Source organism: Manihot esculenta, chromosome 13 (genome assembly GCF_001659605.2).
Source record: "Manihot esculenta cultivar AM560-2 chromosome 13, M.esculenta_v8, whole genome shotgun sequence".
Classification (NCBI taxonomy): domain Eukaryota; kingdom Viridiplantae; phylum Streptophyta; class Magnoliopsida; order Malpighiales; family Euphorbiaceae; genus Manihot; species Manihot esculenta.
In genome coordinates this window covers 35,467,232-35,484,031 of record NC_035173.2, presented here as the reverse complement: position 1 = coordinate 35,484,031, position 16,800 = coordinate 35,467,232, and the positions used below count along the sequence as shown (strand labels likewise).

General features: G+C 36.9%; 2 protein-coding genes across 3 annotated transcripts; both read right to left on the bottom strand.

Annotated features, from left to right (window-relative positions):
* Positions 1-8,726: 8,726 nt before the first annotated feature.
* Positions 8,727-14,229, bottom strand: LOC110630359 (prohibitin-1, mitochondrial). 2 transcript variants are annotated; one of them, XM_021777814.2, is made up of 6 exons: positions 14,102-14,229; positions 11,966-12,154; positions 10,823-10,939; positions 10,005-10,175; positions 9,460-9,672; positions 8,727-9,237 (listed from the first exon to the last, which is right to left on the bottom strand). In XM_021777814.2, the coding sequence occupies exons 2-6, from the start codon at positions 12,140-12,142 to the stop codon at positions 9,043-9,045; spliced, it is 873 nt and encodes a 290-aa protein (XP_021633506.1). In that variant the 5' UTR covers positions 12,143-12,154; positions 14,102-14,229; the 3' UTR covers positions 8,727-9,042. The 2 variants fall into 2 exon arrangements, with proteins under 2 accessions (XP_021633506.1, XP_021633507.1); XM_021777815.2 differs by lacking the exon at positions 14,102-14,229 and adding an exon at positions 13,951-13,974.
* Positions 14,230-15,627: 1,398 nt separating this feature from the next.
* Positions 15,628-16,541, bottom strand: LOC110629516 (fasciclin-like arabinogalactan protein 9). The gene has a single exon (XM_021776522.2). The coding sequence runs from the start codon at positions 16,491-16,493 to the stop codon at positions 15,741-15,743; it is 753 nt and encodes a 250-aa protein (XP_021632214.1). The 5' UTR covers positions 16,494-16,541; the 3' UTR covers positions 15,628-15,740.
* Between the last annotated feature and the right edge of the window lie 259 nt (positions 16,542-16,800).

Below are 16,800 nucleotides of genomic sequence, written 5' to 3'. Positions count from 1 at the left end.
TTCCCCTACCCATCCAAGTGCAGCACACCTAGAGTCAAATGACCCAGTCCTACCACCAGAACCAGTAGCCCCTGTTGTTGACAGACATGAACCTAGCTCATCTGGAGGTAAAGTCCAAATGACGGAGTATTTGAAATTGGATGCTCCTAAATATAACACAGGAGATGATCCATTTGATTACCTCAGAGCAGTTAGGATGATCACCGGTGAATTGGGAGCAGATGATAGGAGAGCCATTGAGATGGCAGGTTTCACAATAAAATGCAAGAAGGCCAGAGAATGGTTTAAGAATTATGTGGAGCCTAGAATGGACAGCATGTCATGGGGAGAGTTCGCCAATGAGTTTGCAGGGTGGGCTTTTCCTGACAGTTCCAGAGAGATGAAGATAATTGAGTTTGAACAGTTGAGACAAACAGATGAGATGACTGTTGATGAGTTCACAGATAAGTTCCTAGATCTGCTTCAGTATGTGGGTCAGGCCTATGATACTGATCAGAAGAAGGCGAGGAGATATACCATGAGACTTCATCCCAGGTATTCTTCTTTGATCCTTCCAGCAGAAAAGGAGAGTTTTCACTCTATTATAGATGCAGCTAGGAAGATGGAAGCTAGTGCTAATAGTCAGAAACAGTCAAAGGCACAGGCTTCGGGTTCTAAGGCCCCCAGTTCAGGTTCAACAGGCAGTAAAAGATGGGATAGAGCGAGAGGAACAAAGAGTAAGTTCTGGAATAAAGTGAAGTCAGGTCTGGGAATAGGTAGTGGCTCAAGCTCTGGCACAGCTCCAGTCTGCAGACGATGCGGAAAACCACATGGAGGAGTTTGTCGGTTGGGATCTACAGCTTGTTTTCGATGTGGACAGGAAGGGCATATTGCTCGGGATTGTCCGCAGATGACTTTTGCACCATCCCAGCAGATGAGTTCAGGCAGTGTGGTACAGCCAGTTGTACGGCCAGCAGCTCCAGTCATGCCTCAGACTAGTGGCAGAGGTAGAGGGAGAGGGGTAGCCTCTACTTCAGCAGCAGGTTCCCGAGGTGGAAATCCGGTAGCCCCAGCACGGATTTTCACAGTGACACAGGAGGAGGCTAACACGTCGAACACAGTGGTGTCAGGTAATCTCATCATTGGGTGTTCAGATGTGTATGCTTTGATGGACCCCGGTGCTTCTCATTCCTTTATTGCTTCGAGAGCCATAGAGAGATTGGGTTTGATCAGTTCTGAGTTAGAGTATCCTCTCTGGGTCAGTGGACCTAGATGTGACCCATCAGTGGCAGTGTCAGTCTGTCGTTTCAGTCCAGTGTTTATCGAGGGTAGATACCTTCCAGCTGACCTTGTGGTTCTAGATTTGACGGATTTTGATGTCATTCTAGGGATGGATTGGTTATCTACATATAGTGCTACGTTGGACTGTCGAGAGAAGTTAGTGAGTCTCAGAGACCAGGATGGGTCAGAGTGTGTCTTCAAAGGAGACAGGAGAGGTACACCCAGAGGTATGATTTCAGCCCTTCAGGCTCGTCGTTTGCTTAGGAGGGGTTGTCAGGGGTTTCTAGCTCATGTGAGAGAGCTAGACAGTCAGGTGAGGGAACCAGCCACAGTACCAGTAGTCCGAGAGTTTCTCGATGTTTTCCCAGACGATTTGCCAGGACTACCACCTGATAGGGAGATAGGGTTTGAAATTGAATTACTGCCAGGTACCAGACCTATCTCTATTCCTCCCTACAGGATGGCGTCAGCTGAGTTAACAGAGTTGAAAGACCAGTTACAGGACTTGGTAGATAAGGGTTTCATCCGCCCTAGTACCTCACCTTGGGGTGCTCCAGTGCTCTTTGTCAGAAAGAAGGATGGATCCCTCAGACTTTGTATCGACTACAGACAGTTGAACAAGGTCACTATCAAGAATAGGTATCCTCTACCTAGGATTGATGATCTATTTGACCAGCTAGCTGGAGCAGGTTGTTTCTCGAAAATAGATCTGAGATCTGGGTATCATCAGTTGAGAGTCAGAGAGGCAGATATGCCTAAGACAGCTTTCCGGACCAGATATGGGCATTATGAGTTCTTAGTGATGCCGTTCGGGTTGACTAACGCCCCTGCAGCATTTATGGATCTCATGAACAGGGTATTCAGTGAGTTTCTGGATCACTTTGTCATTGTGTTTATCGATGATATCTTAGTGTATTCCAGAGATGCAGAGGAGCATGCCCAGCATCTGAGGATCGTGTTGCAGACACTGAGAGAGCATGGTTTATATGCCAAGTTCTCGAAGTGTGAGTTTTGGTTATGGAGCATTGCCTTCTTGGGACATGTAGTATCAGCAGAGGGTATTGAGGTAGACCCCAAGAAGATAGAGGCTGTAGCTAACTGGCCCAGACCCACGACAGTGACTGAGATTAAAAGCTTTCTGGGACTGGCAGGTTACTACAGGAGGTTCGTTCAGAACTTCTCAAAGATAGCAGCTCCTATGACCAAATTGACTCAGAAGAACCAGAAGTTTATCTGGTCAGACCAGTGTGAAGAGAGCTTTGAGGAGCTCAAGAGGAGATTGACAACAGCACCAGTGTTAGCTCTGCCTGTCAGTAATGAGGATTTCACAGTGTTCTGCGATGCATCTCGAGTGGGATTGGGTTGTGTATTGATGCAGAGTGATAGAGTAATCGCTTATGCTTCTAGACAGTTGAAGAAGCACGAGTTGAATTACCCTACCCATGACCTCGAGATGGCAGCAGTTATCTTTGCACTTAAGATGTGGCGGCATTACCTCTACGGGGTTAAATGCGAAATCTTCACTGATCACAAGAGTTTACAGTACATCTTAAGTCAGAGAGAGCTGAATTTGCGGCAAAGAAGGTGGGTCGAATTGCTCAGTGATTATGATTGTAAAATCCAGTATCATCCGGGTAAGGCGAATGTTGTCGCAGACGCCCTAAGCCGGAAGTCATTAGGCAGTTTATCCCATATAGCAGCAGAGCGGAGACCAGTTGTGATGGAGCTTTATAAGCTCTTTGACGAGGGATTACAACTAGAGTTGTCTGGTACAGGTGCGGTGATAGCACAGATGAGGGTGACACCTGTGTTTCTGGAGCAGATCGCTCAGAGACAACATGAGGACCCTGAGTTGCTAAAAATTGCCAGGACTGTGCAGTCAGGCAACAGTGCAGAGTACAGATTTGATAGCAAAGGGATCCTTCGCTATGGGAGTCGACTTTGTGTACCAGATAGGGGCAGTGTGAAGGAAGACATTATGAGGGAAGCTCATAATGCGAAGTATAGTGTTCACCCAGGAGCTACCAAGATGTATCAGGATCTGAAAAGGGTCTATTGGTGGCCAGCCATGAAGAAAGAAGTGGCGCAGTTTGTGACAGCCTGTGAGGTGTGTCAGAGGGTGAAATTAGAGCATCAGAAACCAGCCGGAATGCTTAACCCATTACCGATTCCAGAGTGGAAATGGGAGAACATAGCCATGGATTTTGTAGTGGGTTTACCAGTAGCGTCCAACAGGATAGACTCGATATGGGTGATTGTGGACAGACTCACGAAATCTGCTCATTTTCTTCCAGTACGGAGTAACTATTCTGTGGATAAGTTGGCACAGGTCTATCTGGATGAGATAGTGAGATTACATGGAGTTCCAGTGTTTATAGTTTCAGACAGAGGACCTCAGTTTACCTCCCGCTTTTGGCGGAGTCTGCAAAGTGCGATGGGTACGAGATTGGATTTTAGTACTGCTTTCCACCCACAGACTGATGGACAGTCAGAAAGGACCATCCAGACCATAGAGGATATGCTTCGACTATGTGTGTTAGACTTTGGCGGTTCTTGGAGGCAGCATCTACCTTTGGTGGAGTTTGCCTACAATAACAGTCATCATGCTAGCATTGGGATGGCTCCTTATGAAGCATTATATGGGAGGAAGTGCAGATCCCCTGTTTGCTGGGAAGAGGTAGGAGAGAAGGCGCTTGCAGGGCCAGAATTAGTAGACATTACCAGTAGAATGGTACCCATGATTAGAGAGAGAATCAGAACAGCGCAGAGTAGACAAAAAAGTTATGCAGACGTTCGCAGAAAGCAGTTAGAGTTTCAAGAGGGTAATTGGGTATTGCTGAAAGTGTCTCCAATGAAAGGAGTGGTTCGTTTTGGAAAGAAAGGTAAATTAGCTCCACGGTACATTGGACCCTTTGAGGTGTTGCAGAGGATCGGAAATGTGTCGTATAAGCTGGATTTACCTGCTTCTATGGAGAGGATTCACCCGGTATTTCATGTTTCTATGCTACGACAGTTTGTGTCAGATCCGAATCAGGTTCTGAGTGAGCCTGAGGTGGAGATTCATACAGATCTCACCTATATAGAGCAGCCAGTATGGATTCTGGACACGCAGATCAGACAGCTAAGGAACAAGGAGATTCCGATGGTGAAAGTTTTATGGAACCACCATAATCTCGAAGAGTGCACATGGGAGACGCGGGAGTCTATGCTCCAGCAGTATCCATATTTGTTTTGAGGTTCGTTTTCTCCTTGTGTTTTGTTTTTGTGTGTTTTAGGAACATTCGAGGACGAATGTTCTTAAGGAGGGGAGAATGTAACACCCGGCTAGAATCCGGCACCGGAATTCCTAATGTCTGGTGGAATCCGGGGTGTTGGGATTCTATATAAGGGTAGGCGTTGTGTTTTCTAAGGGTTATGAGATGTTTTAAGGTTAAGGGAAGTGAGTTTTGAGTTGAAATGACCTAATGCAGTTGAGCCAAGTTCGGCCGCCGAAAGTGTGTTCGGCCGCCGAAAGTGTTTGGCTTCCGAAGGGAAGTTCGGCCTCCGAATGTTGCATGGTCTTGCCTGTGATTGGGCAGCCGACGATGAGTTGGCTAGTGAGCTGAGTCATGGCTTTTGCCAGATGTTGGCCTCAGATTCTTGCCATGAATGAGCCACGTCTTCTATGACTCATCTGCAAGTGTTTTGAGCAGCTCATGCAGGAGTTTGCTCATTTACCAAGTTGTGAAGGTTTTGAAGCAAAAAGTGAGCTTTGGAGAGTTAGTGAGGGTGAAGAGAGTTGATCCGTTTTCCTTTGTTGAGATCACTCACCAGGAGGTAAGTGATGTGTTGCCTATGTTTTTATATGTTTTCTGAAGGTTTTATGGGAGTTGTGAAGAGAGCGATGCATGTTTAGGTTTTCAACGGGAGGTTTGCGGATATATGCATGAATATATGTTTCTGTGTTATGTTTGATTTGTTGTTTGGGGTATTAGATAGTTTTGGACCCCTGTGATCATATACATGAGTATATGTATGTTGAGTAGATGAGATATGCATGTTTTGAGAGCTTGAGGGGAAGGAGAAGATGGTTTGCCGTTGAAACTGAGTTCTGGATGAACTCAGGTTCGGCAGCCGAAAGTTCATTCGGCCGCCGAACCTCCTGCATGGTGACTTGGTTGCCACAGCTTGCCCCCGAGTGTTTTTGCATGTTCGGCTCTGTTTGGGGGATTCGGCCGCCGAAGGTGCCGCCGAAGGTGCTTGAGTTTCGTCTCTGGAGAGGACATTCGGCCGCCAAACCTGCCGCCGAAAGTGTTCTGTCCAGCTTTTCTTTTGCATGCTTTGCATGGCTAGTTAAGTGAGTTCTTGGGGAGTGTAATAGAGGTATTGATAAGTTAGTTTGGTCCCTCATTTGACTCTTTATGTGTTACAGACCAGAGGAACCAGAGAGAGCAGCAGTGAGTACTGCTCCAGAGGTAAACCTGCAGAGTCAGTCAGTCCAGTTAGCCAGAGGTGAGTGGAACTAAACTTATGACTTTTAATGGAACCACAACCTGTTTTTAGCATATCTCATGCATCATGTTTATGCCATAGGTTGATTGCATTAGTATTCACGACTATGTTGCATTGCATTGTTATTTGGTGATGTGAGTGAATGCTGAATGATCCAATAGTCTCAGACAGGAAGTCCATGAGCCTTTGACTACGCCCTGGCACGTATAGCAAAGACCAGGAGCCTTTGACTACGCCCTGGCAGGTATATAGTAAAGTCCAGGAGCCTTTGACTACGCCCTGGCAATGGTAAGTTCACAGGTGTTATATACACATATACATATATGACAGGAAGACCAGGTGCTCGATTCTACGCCCTGGCACAGAGTTACTGGGACTATGTGGTGACAGGTTTACTCTTGATGTGGCTTGTCTGTGATATGGTGCATTCCATGAGATCATATTTTACTGAGATGTTTTACTGTTCTACTCACTGGGCTATAGAGCTCATCCCACTCCCTTAACCCCAGTTTTGCAGGTTCAGTGTACAGTGTACAGGGACAGTCCAGCAGAGTACAGAAAGAGTAAAGAGAGTTGTAATAGTTTAGAGTGGACATGTAATAATAAAGCGATGTAATAGTTGTTGCTTGACCTAGTGAAGTATGTTTTGTACATGATCTGTATATGTATATATGTTTTCTTGTATGTGAAAACCAGGCTTAACAGGTATGAGTTAACCCATCTAGAGCCAGCTCTAGTCAGGGATACAGAGTACAGAGTACATGAGTACAGAGTACAGAGCTAGTGCATGCACAGGTTAAGCCTTGGTTCAGAAAAGAGTTTTATTTTCACAGAAAATGTATGATCATGTATGAGGTTTACAGGTACACAGAGAGTATAGCAGGCTTGCTACGGGTTCTGGCGGCCTTAAGCCGACCTGAATCCTAGCGCCGGTGACGGTCCATTTTAGGGTCGTTACAGTATTGCGATTGGTCAACCTTTAAGGAAGAAAACGTAAGGTGGTTAGCACCTGTAACAGTCACTCCAATGCTCAAGTCAGTAAACTGAAGAGAATGACGAGTGTAATATAATGCTTAAAATTTAAGAGTAGTTGTGTAAAAATTGCGTACTTTTATCTCTACGATCATTATTATTAATACTATAAGAAGATGAAGTTAATTATAGTATTTTCTGAAAATTCGGCTGGTATCGACTAATTAACAGAGAATCCTGCAATTATAGGTGTAATCAGGATGTGCTATATCATATCTACTAATGGTAACTTTATGTGAAAACTCAATTTTTAAAAAAAAAAATGATAAAAAATCAAGTGCTACAGTATTCGATTCTTCCTTTCTTTTCATGGGTGGACTGTATATTAACTTATTAAATTTTTACCACATAATTCTGTCCCGGAATCACAACTAAGTCAAGTTTTTATATCAATATATATTTATTAATTAAATTTTTATTTTTAAATTAAATTACATTGTTTTAATTATCAAAAGTTTTAATATAAATAAAATTATTGTAATTTTATAAAATATTATATTTTCTATTTTATCTGTAATTTTTAAGATTATTTTATTTTAAAATTATCCTTCCGTTTTTGAAAATTTAGAAGTATTAATTTTCTTTAAATAAGCTTTAGTTTTTCTATTTTACATTATGTATATATATAATTTGTAATTAAATTAAACTTTTTGTTGTAATTTAAATGATACAAAATTTGTAAATTATCGTATAAGAATCTTAAAGGATGACTATGAGTAGAATTTAGCGTTGTAGAGACGAAAACCGTGTGGTACTGTTACGCTATCATAACCCAACAAAACAGCCGCTGAGAGCTGGCGGACGGCGGACAGTGGACTACGTAATCCACACAAAATTTTTAATCTCACCGGCCATCATGAAGCGTGTGTGCGTGATGTCACCTCTGGGCCCGCCACGTGGAACTGGTGTTAGCTTCGAGCGATAATATGTCAGAACAGTGACCTCTAATATCTGCCACGTCACCTGGAACATCCCTCACCCCGCGTGATTACGTTTTAATGACGTCATCCACTCATCTTTTATGGAAGCTGGCCTAAGCAATTTTGAAAATTCTACCCACCAATTAAATTAAAATTTTGTGGATATTATTTATTTATTATTTAAAAGTTAAATAATTAATTGTGTCAAATTCAAAGATTAAAAAAATAATTTAATTAAGAATAATAATATTATACATGCATTTTAATATGAAAGATATATTTGTGAATGGATAGATCTGTCCATAATTTTTGTTATTTTATTTATATATATATATTTAAAAAAGTAATTTTATTATTAACTTTTTAATTATATTTATTTTAACAATATTAAATTTTATTAAATATTAAAAATATTTTAAATACTTATTTAAAAAAAATTAATGAACAGTTATTTTAAAAATAAAATAAAATTAAATAAGATTATAATAATAAATTTATATATTACGATAATTTAAAAAATAAATAAATAAAAATTATGAAATGGATGGATATTATATTTAAAATTAAAAGATTAACTCTATTGAATTTGAAATATATTGTTAGACTATCTAATACGTCAAAAAATATATAAAAAAAAATTATTTACTTATTATCCTAAAAATAAATTAAAACTATAATAGAATGTGATTATTTTTAGAAATATTTGGAATTTATAGAATTTAAAGATTACAAAGAAAAAATGGTTGTTGAAGATGCATCATGTGCAACCAAAAATGGTTAAAATATCAAAGGCAAAGCAGTAAGCTTAGTAGTTGATATGTCAAAAAGGTCGACGAATACAAGTAATCAAATTGAATGCAGACGTTACTGCATGAAAAAATCCAGCCACCTTCCATCACATTCTTGCGTCATCTAACCCTACATTTATATTATTAATCTCTAATTTCATCATAAAATGACGTCGTCGCATCTAATCTCTCTCACATGCATACGATTCATGCACAACTTGAAAGAGTTGCAAGATTATCCAAATCTAGAATTTCTGGTTCTGTTCATAAGGAAGCTTCCTTCTACTACAAGTTCAAACCAAACTTGGCCTAATTCTGTTTGATATCAAATGCTTAACTAACTCAGTTTGATTCGATTAAAGTCCTATGTTTCATATCCAACAAAGTATCTATCAGCATTCAACTCCATTGTTGAGTATTTCAAAATTATTAAGAATCATCTGAATACAACAAACCAGTGTGCACCGGAAAGATCCGCCAGAGACGTAAACTGAAATTGATTCAAGAATACTCTGACTGTATGTACCAAGAACGCCCACCAGAGAGATGCCCTACTTCTTCCCATGAACTGCCAACTCCATCTTTTGAAGGTTCAGTAGCAAATCATCTGAATTAAGGAAAACCTTGTTGGCAGAATTTGAGATTGTATGTGCAATTTCTCTTGCAGCTTCAATCTTCCTAAGGGTGATAAATGCAGGGTTGTTGGCAATAGCCTGACCTATCAGCTGAGCACTTGTAGCTTCTCCCTGTCAATCACAAACAGGCAGAAATATTTTTTATGAGGTCGTGAATTCAAAGGTTAATTATCAAGCAAAGCAAATAAAGCACGAGATTATTTCTTTACTCTCCTCCCTCCCACATGAAACAAATTTTCTGGGCCAATCCCAAGGATAAAGCTGGAAGATTTGTTTATTCTCCATGCCACATCTCATAATTAAACTAGATGACAAGCAAGTATTTCTTCTCACCTCTGCTCTGATAATAGCACTTTTCTTGTCTTGTTCAGCTTTTTCCACAATAAATTTAGCCCTTTCAGCTTCTTGTGCAGCTACCTGTTTGGCTTCAATTGCAGCGGTAAATTCTTTCCCAAAAGTCAGGCTAGTAATGGACACATCATCAAGTGCAATGTTAAAATTGGATGCCCTTTCTGTCAAAATCTTCCGTATTTCTCTGCTAACAGCCTGCAAAATTGACGTTAGTAAACCAAGTCTATTCGATGAAAGAAAATGGTTAAGGGTTCAAAATTCAATTGAGGTCGAACTAAAGTTTAGCTAATATGATATCAAATAAATATTATAAAATTAGTAAAAATGTTTTTATTATAATTCTTTTATGCATTTAAAAAATTATTAAAAAATAAATTTTAACATATATGTATGTATATGTGTGTGTGTGTATTACTATGTGAATCACAAAGATTTTATACAAATTTAACCCACCTTGCTTTTAGACAATGGTGTGAATGGAAGGAAAGATTTTAATTGCACATATCCAAATCATTTGAACTAATTACCTCTCTCTGCGTAATTAGCTGGCTGGCATTATACTGTGCAACGACAGCTTTCAGCGTTTCATGAATGATCGATGGCAGAACTCTTTCATTGTAGTTTTCACCAAGGGTTCGATAAATTGTAGGTAATTGGCCTGCCACAGGACGAGTAAGAACCCGAAGCCCAATCTTAACCTGTACAGCAATTTTAAGATTGAATGTCTCAAATACCTGGACTTAAATACGTACAAAGCTTGAGAACAGAAAAATGAGTAACAATGGAAAATATATCCATCATACACAAATCAACGGGACAACATCCTTGCCTGGTCCTAATACCCAGAAAATAAATTCGAAAGTGAAAACGCAAAGTGGAACATTGAATGAGAAAAAATCTAAGTACGGCCAAGAGGACAAGGGATCACATCTAAGATATGCAATCATGCACGAGGAGGAGAAAAACAATATATGATGGTATAAATTCATGAATAGTGTGGGATTAGAATCTGCATGAAAAGCAACTTATCAGGATCTGGCGAAGGAACAAAAGGAGAGACGGAAGAAATGGACGTTGGAGAAACTTCTTGGGGTACATTTTTCAAACATCACTGGTGGGGAAAAAGGGAAAAAAAAAAAGGAAGAAAAACAATAGAGCAAAATATGGCCCCATATAAACCTGGGAACAACTAATTGGGACAAAAAAGGTCTAGCTGATGTTACGAAATTGAAATACTTCAATCAAGTTTTTAAGTGCATCAACAGAAAAAATCTCATAAATGAGAATTTTTTACCTATGCACTAGAGCATATATATAGAAAACAGTAAAGGCCCACTAAAGTTACCATTTGGAGATCACGACTCCCAGAAGTACTCTCTACCAGATGAGGTCGTGCTCGAACATCATAAATGACTGGGCGTTCAAACCAAGGAATGATGAGGTGTGTCCCCTCAGGGTAAACCTGCACACTCAACAAATACATTATCTTACTAAACACCAAAACTCAGAAAAAACTCTGTGCTATTAAATTGTAAGGTGCTTTGTCAAGTAAATCATAAGGTGTTTTTTCCGGTTCTATTAAAAGAACTGTGTAAATTTGAAAAAAAAAATAGCGGAATAGAATACAAAATCTAAAGATGGGAAGAAAGGAACATTATTATCCAGGACAAGTTGAAAAACAACACTGCAAATTTCAATCAAGCACAGAAAATCTGCCTTCTAGTAATCAGAGCATCTCTCCCAATTACAATCAATGAAAAACTACCAACACTCTTGGGTCATGCATGAGAGGCAAGAAGAATTAAAGTGCCACAAAAGAATATATAATGATACAAACACAAGACAAAAGAAATAATTAGTAGTTGGAAGAATGCCTGGGAGCTGGTAGCTGTCACGTATCAAATACCAAATAAATGATTAAAACAAGGTATCATCCACTCAACAACAATAAAAGCTTAAAGATACTCATTGGTAAATTAGAACATGAACATAGAGACTTTGATGTTCTTTTGTTCTTATTTTTTAAATTATTGTAGTCTAATAAGCACTTTTTAAGGATGGTTGATTGAAAAGTGGGGTCAGAAGAAGAAATTTTGGGGTAATTAATGGCACAGTTGCACAGAAACTACACATAAGAAACTATACATATTCAACATCAGGCCACAAATCAATTTATTTGGATCAGGTTAAACTTCTTAAATTAGTTCCTGCTAACATATTTCTTTGCATTTCATGAAATGATAAATAAAGTATATAACATAAAAAAAAGTGTAGTGAACATAGCCAGAAGAAAAAAATAAGATAAGCATGCTTAAGAATTAACAAGTTCTTAGAATAAATAAGATACGAGAAAAATATGAGAAAGGAAAAATAAATACATTTCCAACACAAAAACCATGTATGAGAAGGAAGTCAGATTTGATGTCAAAGTTTTATTGGATATGAGCTTGTTCACAAATTCTAATATGAATTATAATAGAGTAACAACCTTGTCTTTGACACCAACAATACGATTGAACACAATGGCTCGATGCCCTCCATCAACATTGTAGAGACTGTTAGCAGCTGCATACAGGCCAATACCACCAACAAGACCAATCTTAATTAAAGTGGAGGCTGCACCACCACCTGGCACCTTAGGAACTTTGACATTGTTGAAATTCATTTTTTCCAAAAGCTGAGAATAACATTTTGTTGTTAATAGGATAAACTATTAAAGGCAAATACTCAACAATGTCTAAAATGTCCAGCAACAACTTGAGCTATGATAACAAGCATGTGAGAAGAAACATAAGTTATTTCATGGATAGGCAGATCAGACTTTTTAGAAAGAAAACCAATTATGGGAAGCACATATAAATTTCCGATCAAAGTATGCATAACGGTAACTTTAACTAACTTCATCAAAAGGAACTATTTAAGTAAAATTTTCAATTCCATGTAAAGAACCCCACAACTCTGCTAGTAATGAAATATTAGCTAGCTAGAGGAAACTCATTACATCTAAAATTGCAAAATTTTACCTACTCTTGACTCAAACTTAATATCTGTTGAAACAAGGGGAAATCTCATACTTGTCAAATCAAAATCTTCATTTTGTGAATCGGGAATCGAGAATTGAGTCGTAAGATTAAAAAAAAATTAAAAATTAATTAAAAATAATAATTGTTCTAAAAACAAGTATAAAAATATCATACTCATATTTTAATAAATATAGATTATCATTTGTCTAACTAAAAATATGTTTTATAATAGAATAATATATTCTTATTATGTTATACAATTTTATATTATAAATTATAAAACTCTTAAATTGTACACAGTGATTATCATTATGTATGTATTGAAACTCTCATTTAAATTTTATCAGATGATTAAATAAAAAAAAGTATAGCAGGTTATATTAAAAGACTAAAATATACTAATATAAAATGTCATAACTTGATAACTGTAATTAGAGGAGTAAATGAATTAAATAAAAAAAAAAAGAGAAAGAAAAAGGAGAGAGAGGGAAAAGAATGGATGATGGAAGAAAAATAGCTAAGGAAAAGTTTTATGTGCACCTTTCATAGCAAAAATGAATGAATTCTGAAATTAACAACCTTTTAGAAGAATAATCCCTTGAATAGAGTGAAAACTCAGTTGTCTCATGTTGATTCACCTTATTCATTATCGATTCTTTAGACTTGGTCACAATTTAGGTACATTTGCAACTTGCCTCATAAATGCAAACTGTGGGGATGTAAACTTGAATCGAGAATCATAAGATTCAAATCCAGAATTCGAATATAGAATTGGAAGATTCAAATAAATCAGAAGATTCAAATATAGAATCGGAAGATTCAAATCCAAAAGGGGAAGATTCGAATAGAGGATCATAGATTCGAATGGATATGGTGGCAAATAGATTCCAATCATAGTAAGATTCTAACAACAGTGAAATCTACTTTCAGCCTTCTCTTACTACTTTTTCTATAACTATTTTTTTTAAGAGTTCACAGCCTTTTAAATTGACACTTCTATTCTCTGTTATAGTTTATGAGAACGAGACATAAGAGACAACTAACTCTCTCTCTCTCTCAGAAAACGAAGCAAATTTTGCGCATTTCTTTATCATATGTAGCATCAAAATGCCTTCAACTGAAAAACCAAACATTTCCTATTTGTCCATTAACCTTCCAGTGGTCATAAAAAATGCTCTAGAATACAACAATAAAAGAAAAAACCCAATCATGAATACATTTTTCTCTAGGCACACACCAACGAAGAAATTGAACGGAATTAAGGTCATAAAAGACATACTCTGTGACTCAAATGAAAACTCAACTTCAACATTTTTCACAATAAAATAGAAATGAATCGAGAAAAGATCATCCACATTTGGTTGCTGAGAAAGTGAAGCAAAATACTTATACAGATGTAAGTTGTTTTAATATTCAACAAATGAAAAGAACCAAACTCAAATTAAGCCACCTGGAACCAAAATCTTAGACCCAGAATGTTGATTTCTCCCCTTTCCAAAGAACTTTCTCAGGCATCAAACAGAAAATGACATCATAAACAAAATTTAAAAAGAAAATGAGAACTGCAAAACAAGAGGAAAGAGAGAAACATATGTGCATACCTTGCAGCCTTCTGCTCTGAGAGAAAGAGAAGGGGTTTAGGGTTTATAGCTTCGAACGAGAAAACGAAATAGTATCGGGCTTCCTACGGTGAGAGAGCCAGCGGTTTTTAGCGAGTTTTTGGGCTTCATAAAGTGGCCCATGGATCTCAAATGGAACCAACTTAATAATAATAAAAGGAAAGAAAATGTTAAAATTTATAAATAATAATGTCAATTAAATCTGATTATTTAAAATATTTAACAATTAACTCGAAATTTTGAAGTGAGAATTAATAGATAAATTAATCTAAAATTACAGCTGCTGAGATGTGAGATCTTACTGATTTGGCAAAGAAGTTGTTAAACAGATGAGGTGGCCACGTTCAGACAGATCTCCGGAAGGGTATTTTAAAAATTAGCCGGGACTCTGAATTCGCGTAAATTAAGAAATATAAATTGAAAAAAAAAAAAAAAGTTCATACTGAGCATATCAATTGTTGGTAATTTACACGGCTTTGGCAATCCATTAATTATTTGAAATAAGAGAAATTCTTATCCCAATCAAATTATATAAATATTTAATTAATTATAAATCATTAAATAGAAATTACCATGAATTTAACATGTATAATATATTTTGATTAATTTAATTATAAATCATTAAATAAAAATTATCATGAATTTACCATATATAATATATTTTGATTACTTTCAAAAAAAATAATATATTTTGATTAATTAAATATATATTTACGTGTAAATTAAACTTTTTCTAAATAATTTAAGTAAATCACTTTTATCGGTTTTGACAATAATTTTTAAATTAATATCAAATACGAGTGTTTTAATAAAATTAATTATAAATATATTAAAATAACTAATATTACCAAATAAAACACATATTTACTTTAATATTATTGTTGAGATATTGCTAAAAAATCTCATTTTTAATATATTAATTATAAAATATTTAAAGTTAATTTATCATTAAAGTTTAACATATTTTAATTATAAAAAAATATTAAAATGATAAATTAAATTTTGCACATTATTTTTTAATATTATTTAAAATAATATTTGTTTGAAAAACTTTTTTTTTAAATTCTATATTTAATATCAAATGGCGTTTAACAAATATACTTTCATAATTTATCATGATAAAATCACTATAAATCAATAATTTAACTAAGGCTAACTGGACTAAAAAACATTTATGTCAATTAATAATTTTATCCAATTTTGTAAGTTTTGGATCAATCCTCTAAATCTCAATCTTGACAAAATGTATACTTACGTGAAAATCAAATTTATCTCCAATTAAATATTTATTTTCACCAATTTTTTAAATGAAAATATTTAATAATTAGTCCAAAATTACAATTATTATATTGAATAAGGAAATCATCAAGACGTAAAAGGAAAAAAAATTACCATATATATCAAATAAAAAAGCAAGTAAAATAGCTATTTATAATACAAAATGACAAAGAATAAAGCAAATAAATAATGATCAAATGAGGAAAAAAAATTATTGAACCAAAAATTACAAAAAAAAAAAAAAAAATTACACGCAAGAATATGAATTCTACAGCAAATCCCAGAAGAGGATTGAGAAAGAAATCAAATTCATAAGCAAATCACTTTGTTCAACAAAGATTTCTTAAGCAAGAAGTACTCCCATGCATGCCAATCCTAGCCCAAGAACAAATCCCAACGCCACATTTTTACTCTGTCCACCAGAGTTGTCGTCGGACGCTGCAGGCTGTGAAGCCACCACCGTTGAGTTCGTTGACCCACCAGACGAAGTCTTGGCCGGTGGTGCCGGAGCTGCCGTTGGTGCCTTGACTCCAAACAACTCCTCAGGCAACATCACCTTGTCAACTTGGTAGACTGCTAAAGGAAAATTTTGCCTTAAAGCATTGTTGATTTGAGTCTCAACAACACCACTTGACACATTAACTTGGTTGCCTTGGCCTGTAAAGTTCAGACCAAAAACGCCACCGTCTTGGCCGGTGGCCTGAGTTCTAACTGGGTTGCTAACTAGTAAAAGATTGCTCAAAGTGTAGAATTTTGGTAAAATGTGATACAGAACTAGTTGGACTTGTTGCTGAATACTGAGGTCATTTAGGGCACCGGCTTTGAGGTTGTTGAAAGCATTATCCGTGGGAGCAAGAACCGTCATGCCCTCAGTGGAGCTGTTGAGCTGGTTTTCGACTTGGTTTGCAACTTGGGTCGATGTCAGAAGCCGAATAAATGTGGTGAACTGGCCATTTTTGTCAAGAATTCCGGTGAGGTTGACAGGGCCAGAGGGTGATGGAGCTGGGGCTGAAGAGGTCTGAGCTTGGGTACGGAGAGAGAGGAGGAGGAAGAGAAGAAGGGTGGTGAGAGAGAGGGAGACAGAAGTGGTGGACATGTTGGTTCTCTGGTGGTGGGATGGGGCGGAGGGGAGGAGAAGGGATTAATCATATTTATATGTAGATTGAAGAGGTGTGATCATTAATAATTTTATTTGTTTTAATAAAATTGAAACCATTTCATCACGGTAAGAATTCAATTTTCGATCTCATTTAATAAAATTTTAATATAATATTATTTATTTATTTTTTAATTGAGTTACAATTAAAAATAAAATGGAGGTGGGTTGGGACTATGGTGGAATGAGCTGGCTAGAGGCTTGAAACTAAGACAAATTCTAGTGATAAAGCTGGCTAAAGACTTGA

Excerpts from the sequence above, each read along its gene's own strand:
- LOC110630359 (XM_021777814.2), bottom strand. The coding sequence starts at position 12,142 with ATGAATTTCAACAATGTCAAAGTTCCTAAGGTGCCAGGTGGTGGTGCA. Across the intron at positions 10,940-11,965 it reads TTGTTGGTGTCAAAGACAAG|GTTTACCCTGAGGGGACACA; the intron begins GTTGTTACTCTA and ends TTGAGTGTGCAG. Across the intron at positions 10,176-10,822 it reads GGAGTCGTGATCTCCAAATG|GTTAAGATTGGGCTTCGGGT; the intron begins GTAACTTTAGTG and ends ATTGCTGTACAG.
- LOC110629516 (XM_021776522.2), bottom strand. The coding sequence starts at position 16,493 with ATGTCCACCACTTCTGTCTCCCTCTCTCTCACCACCCTTCTTCTCTTC.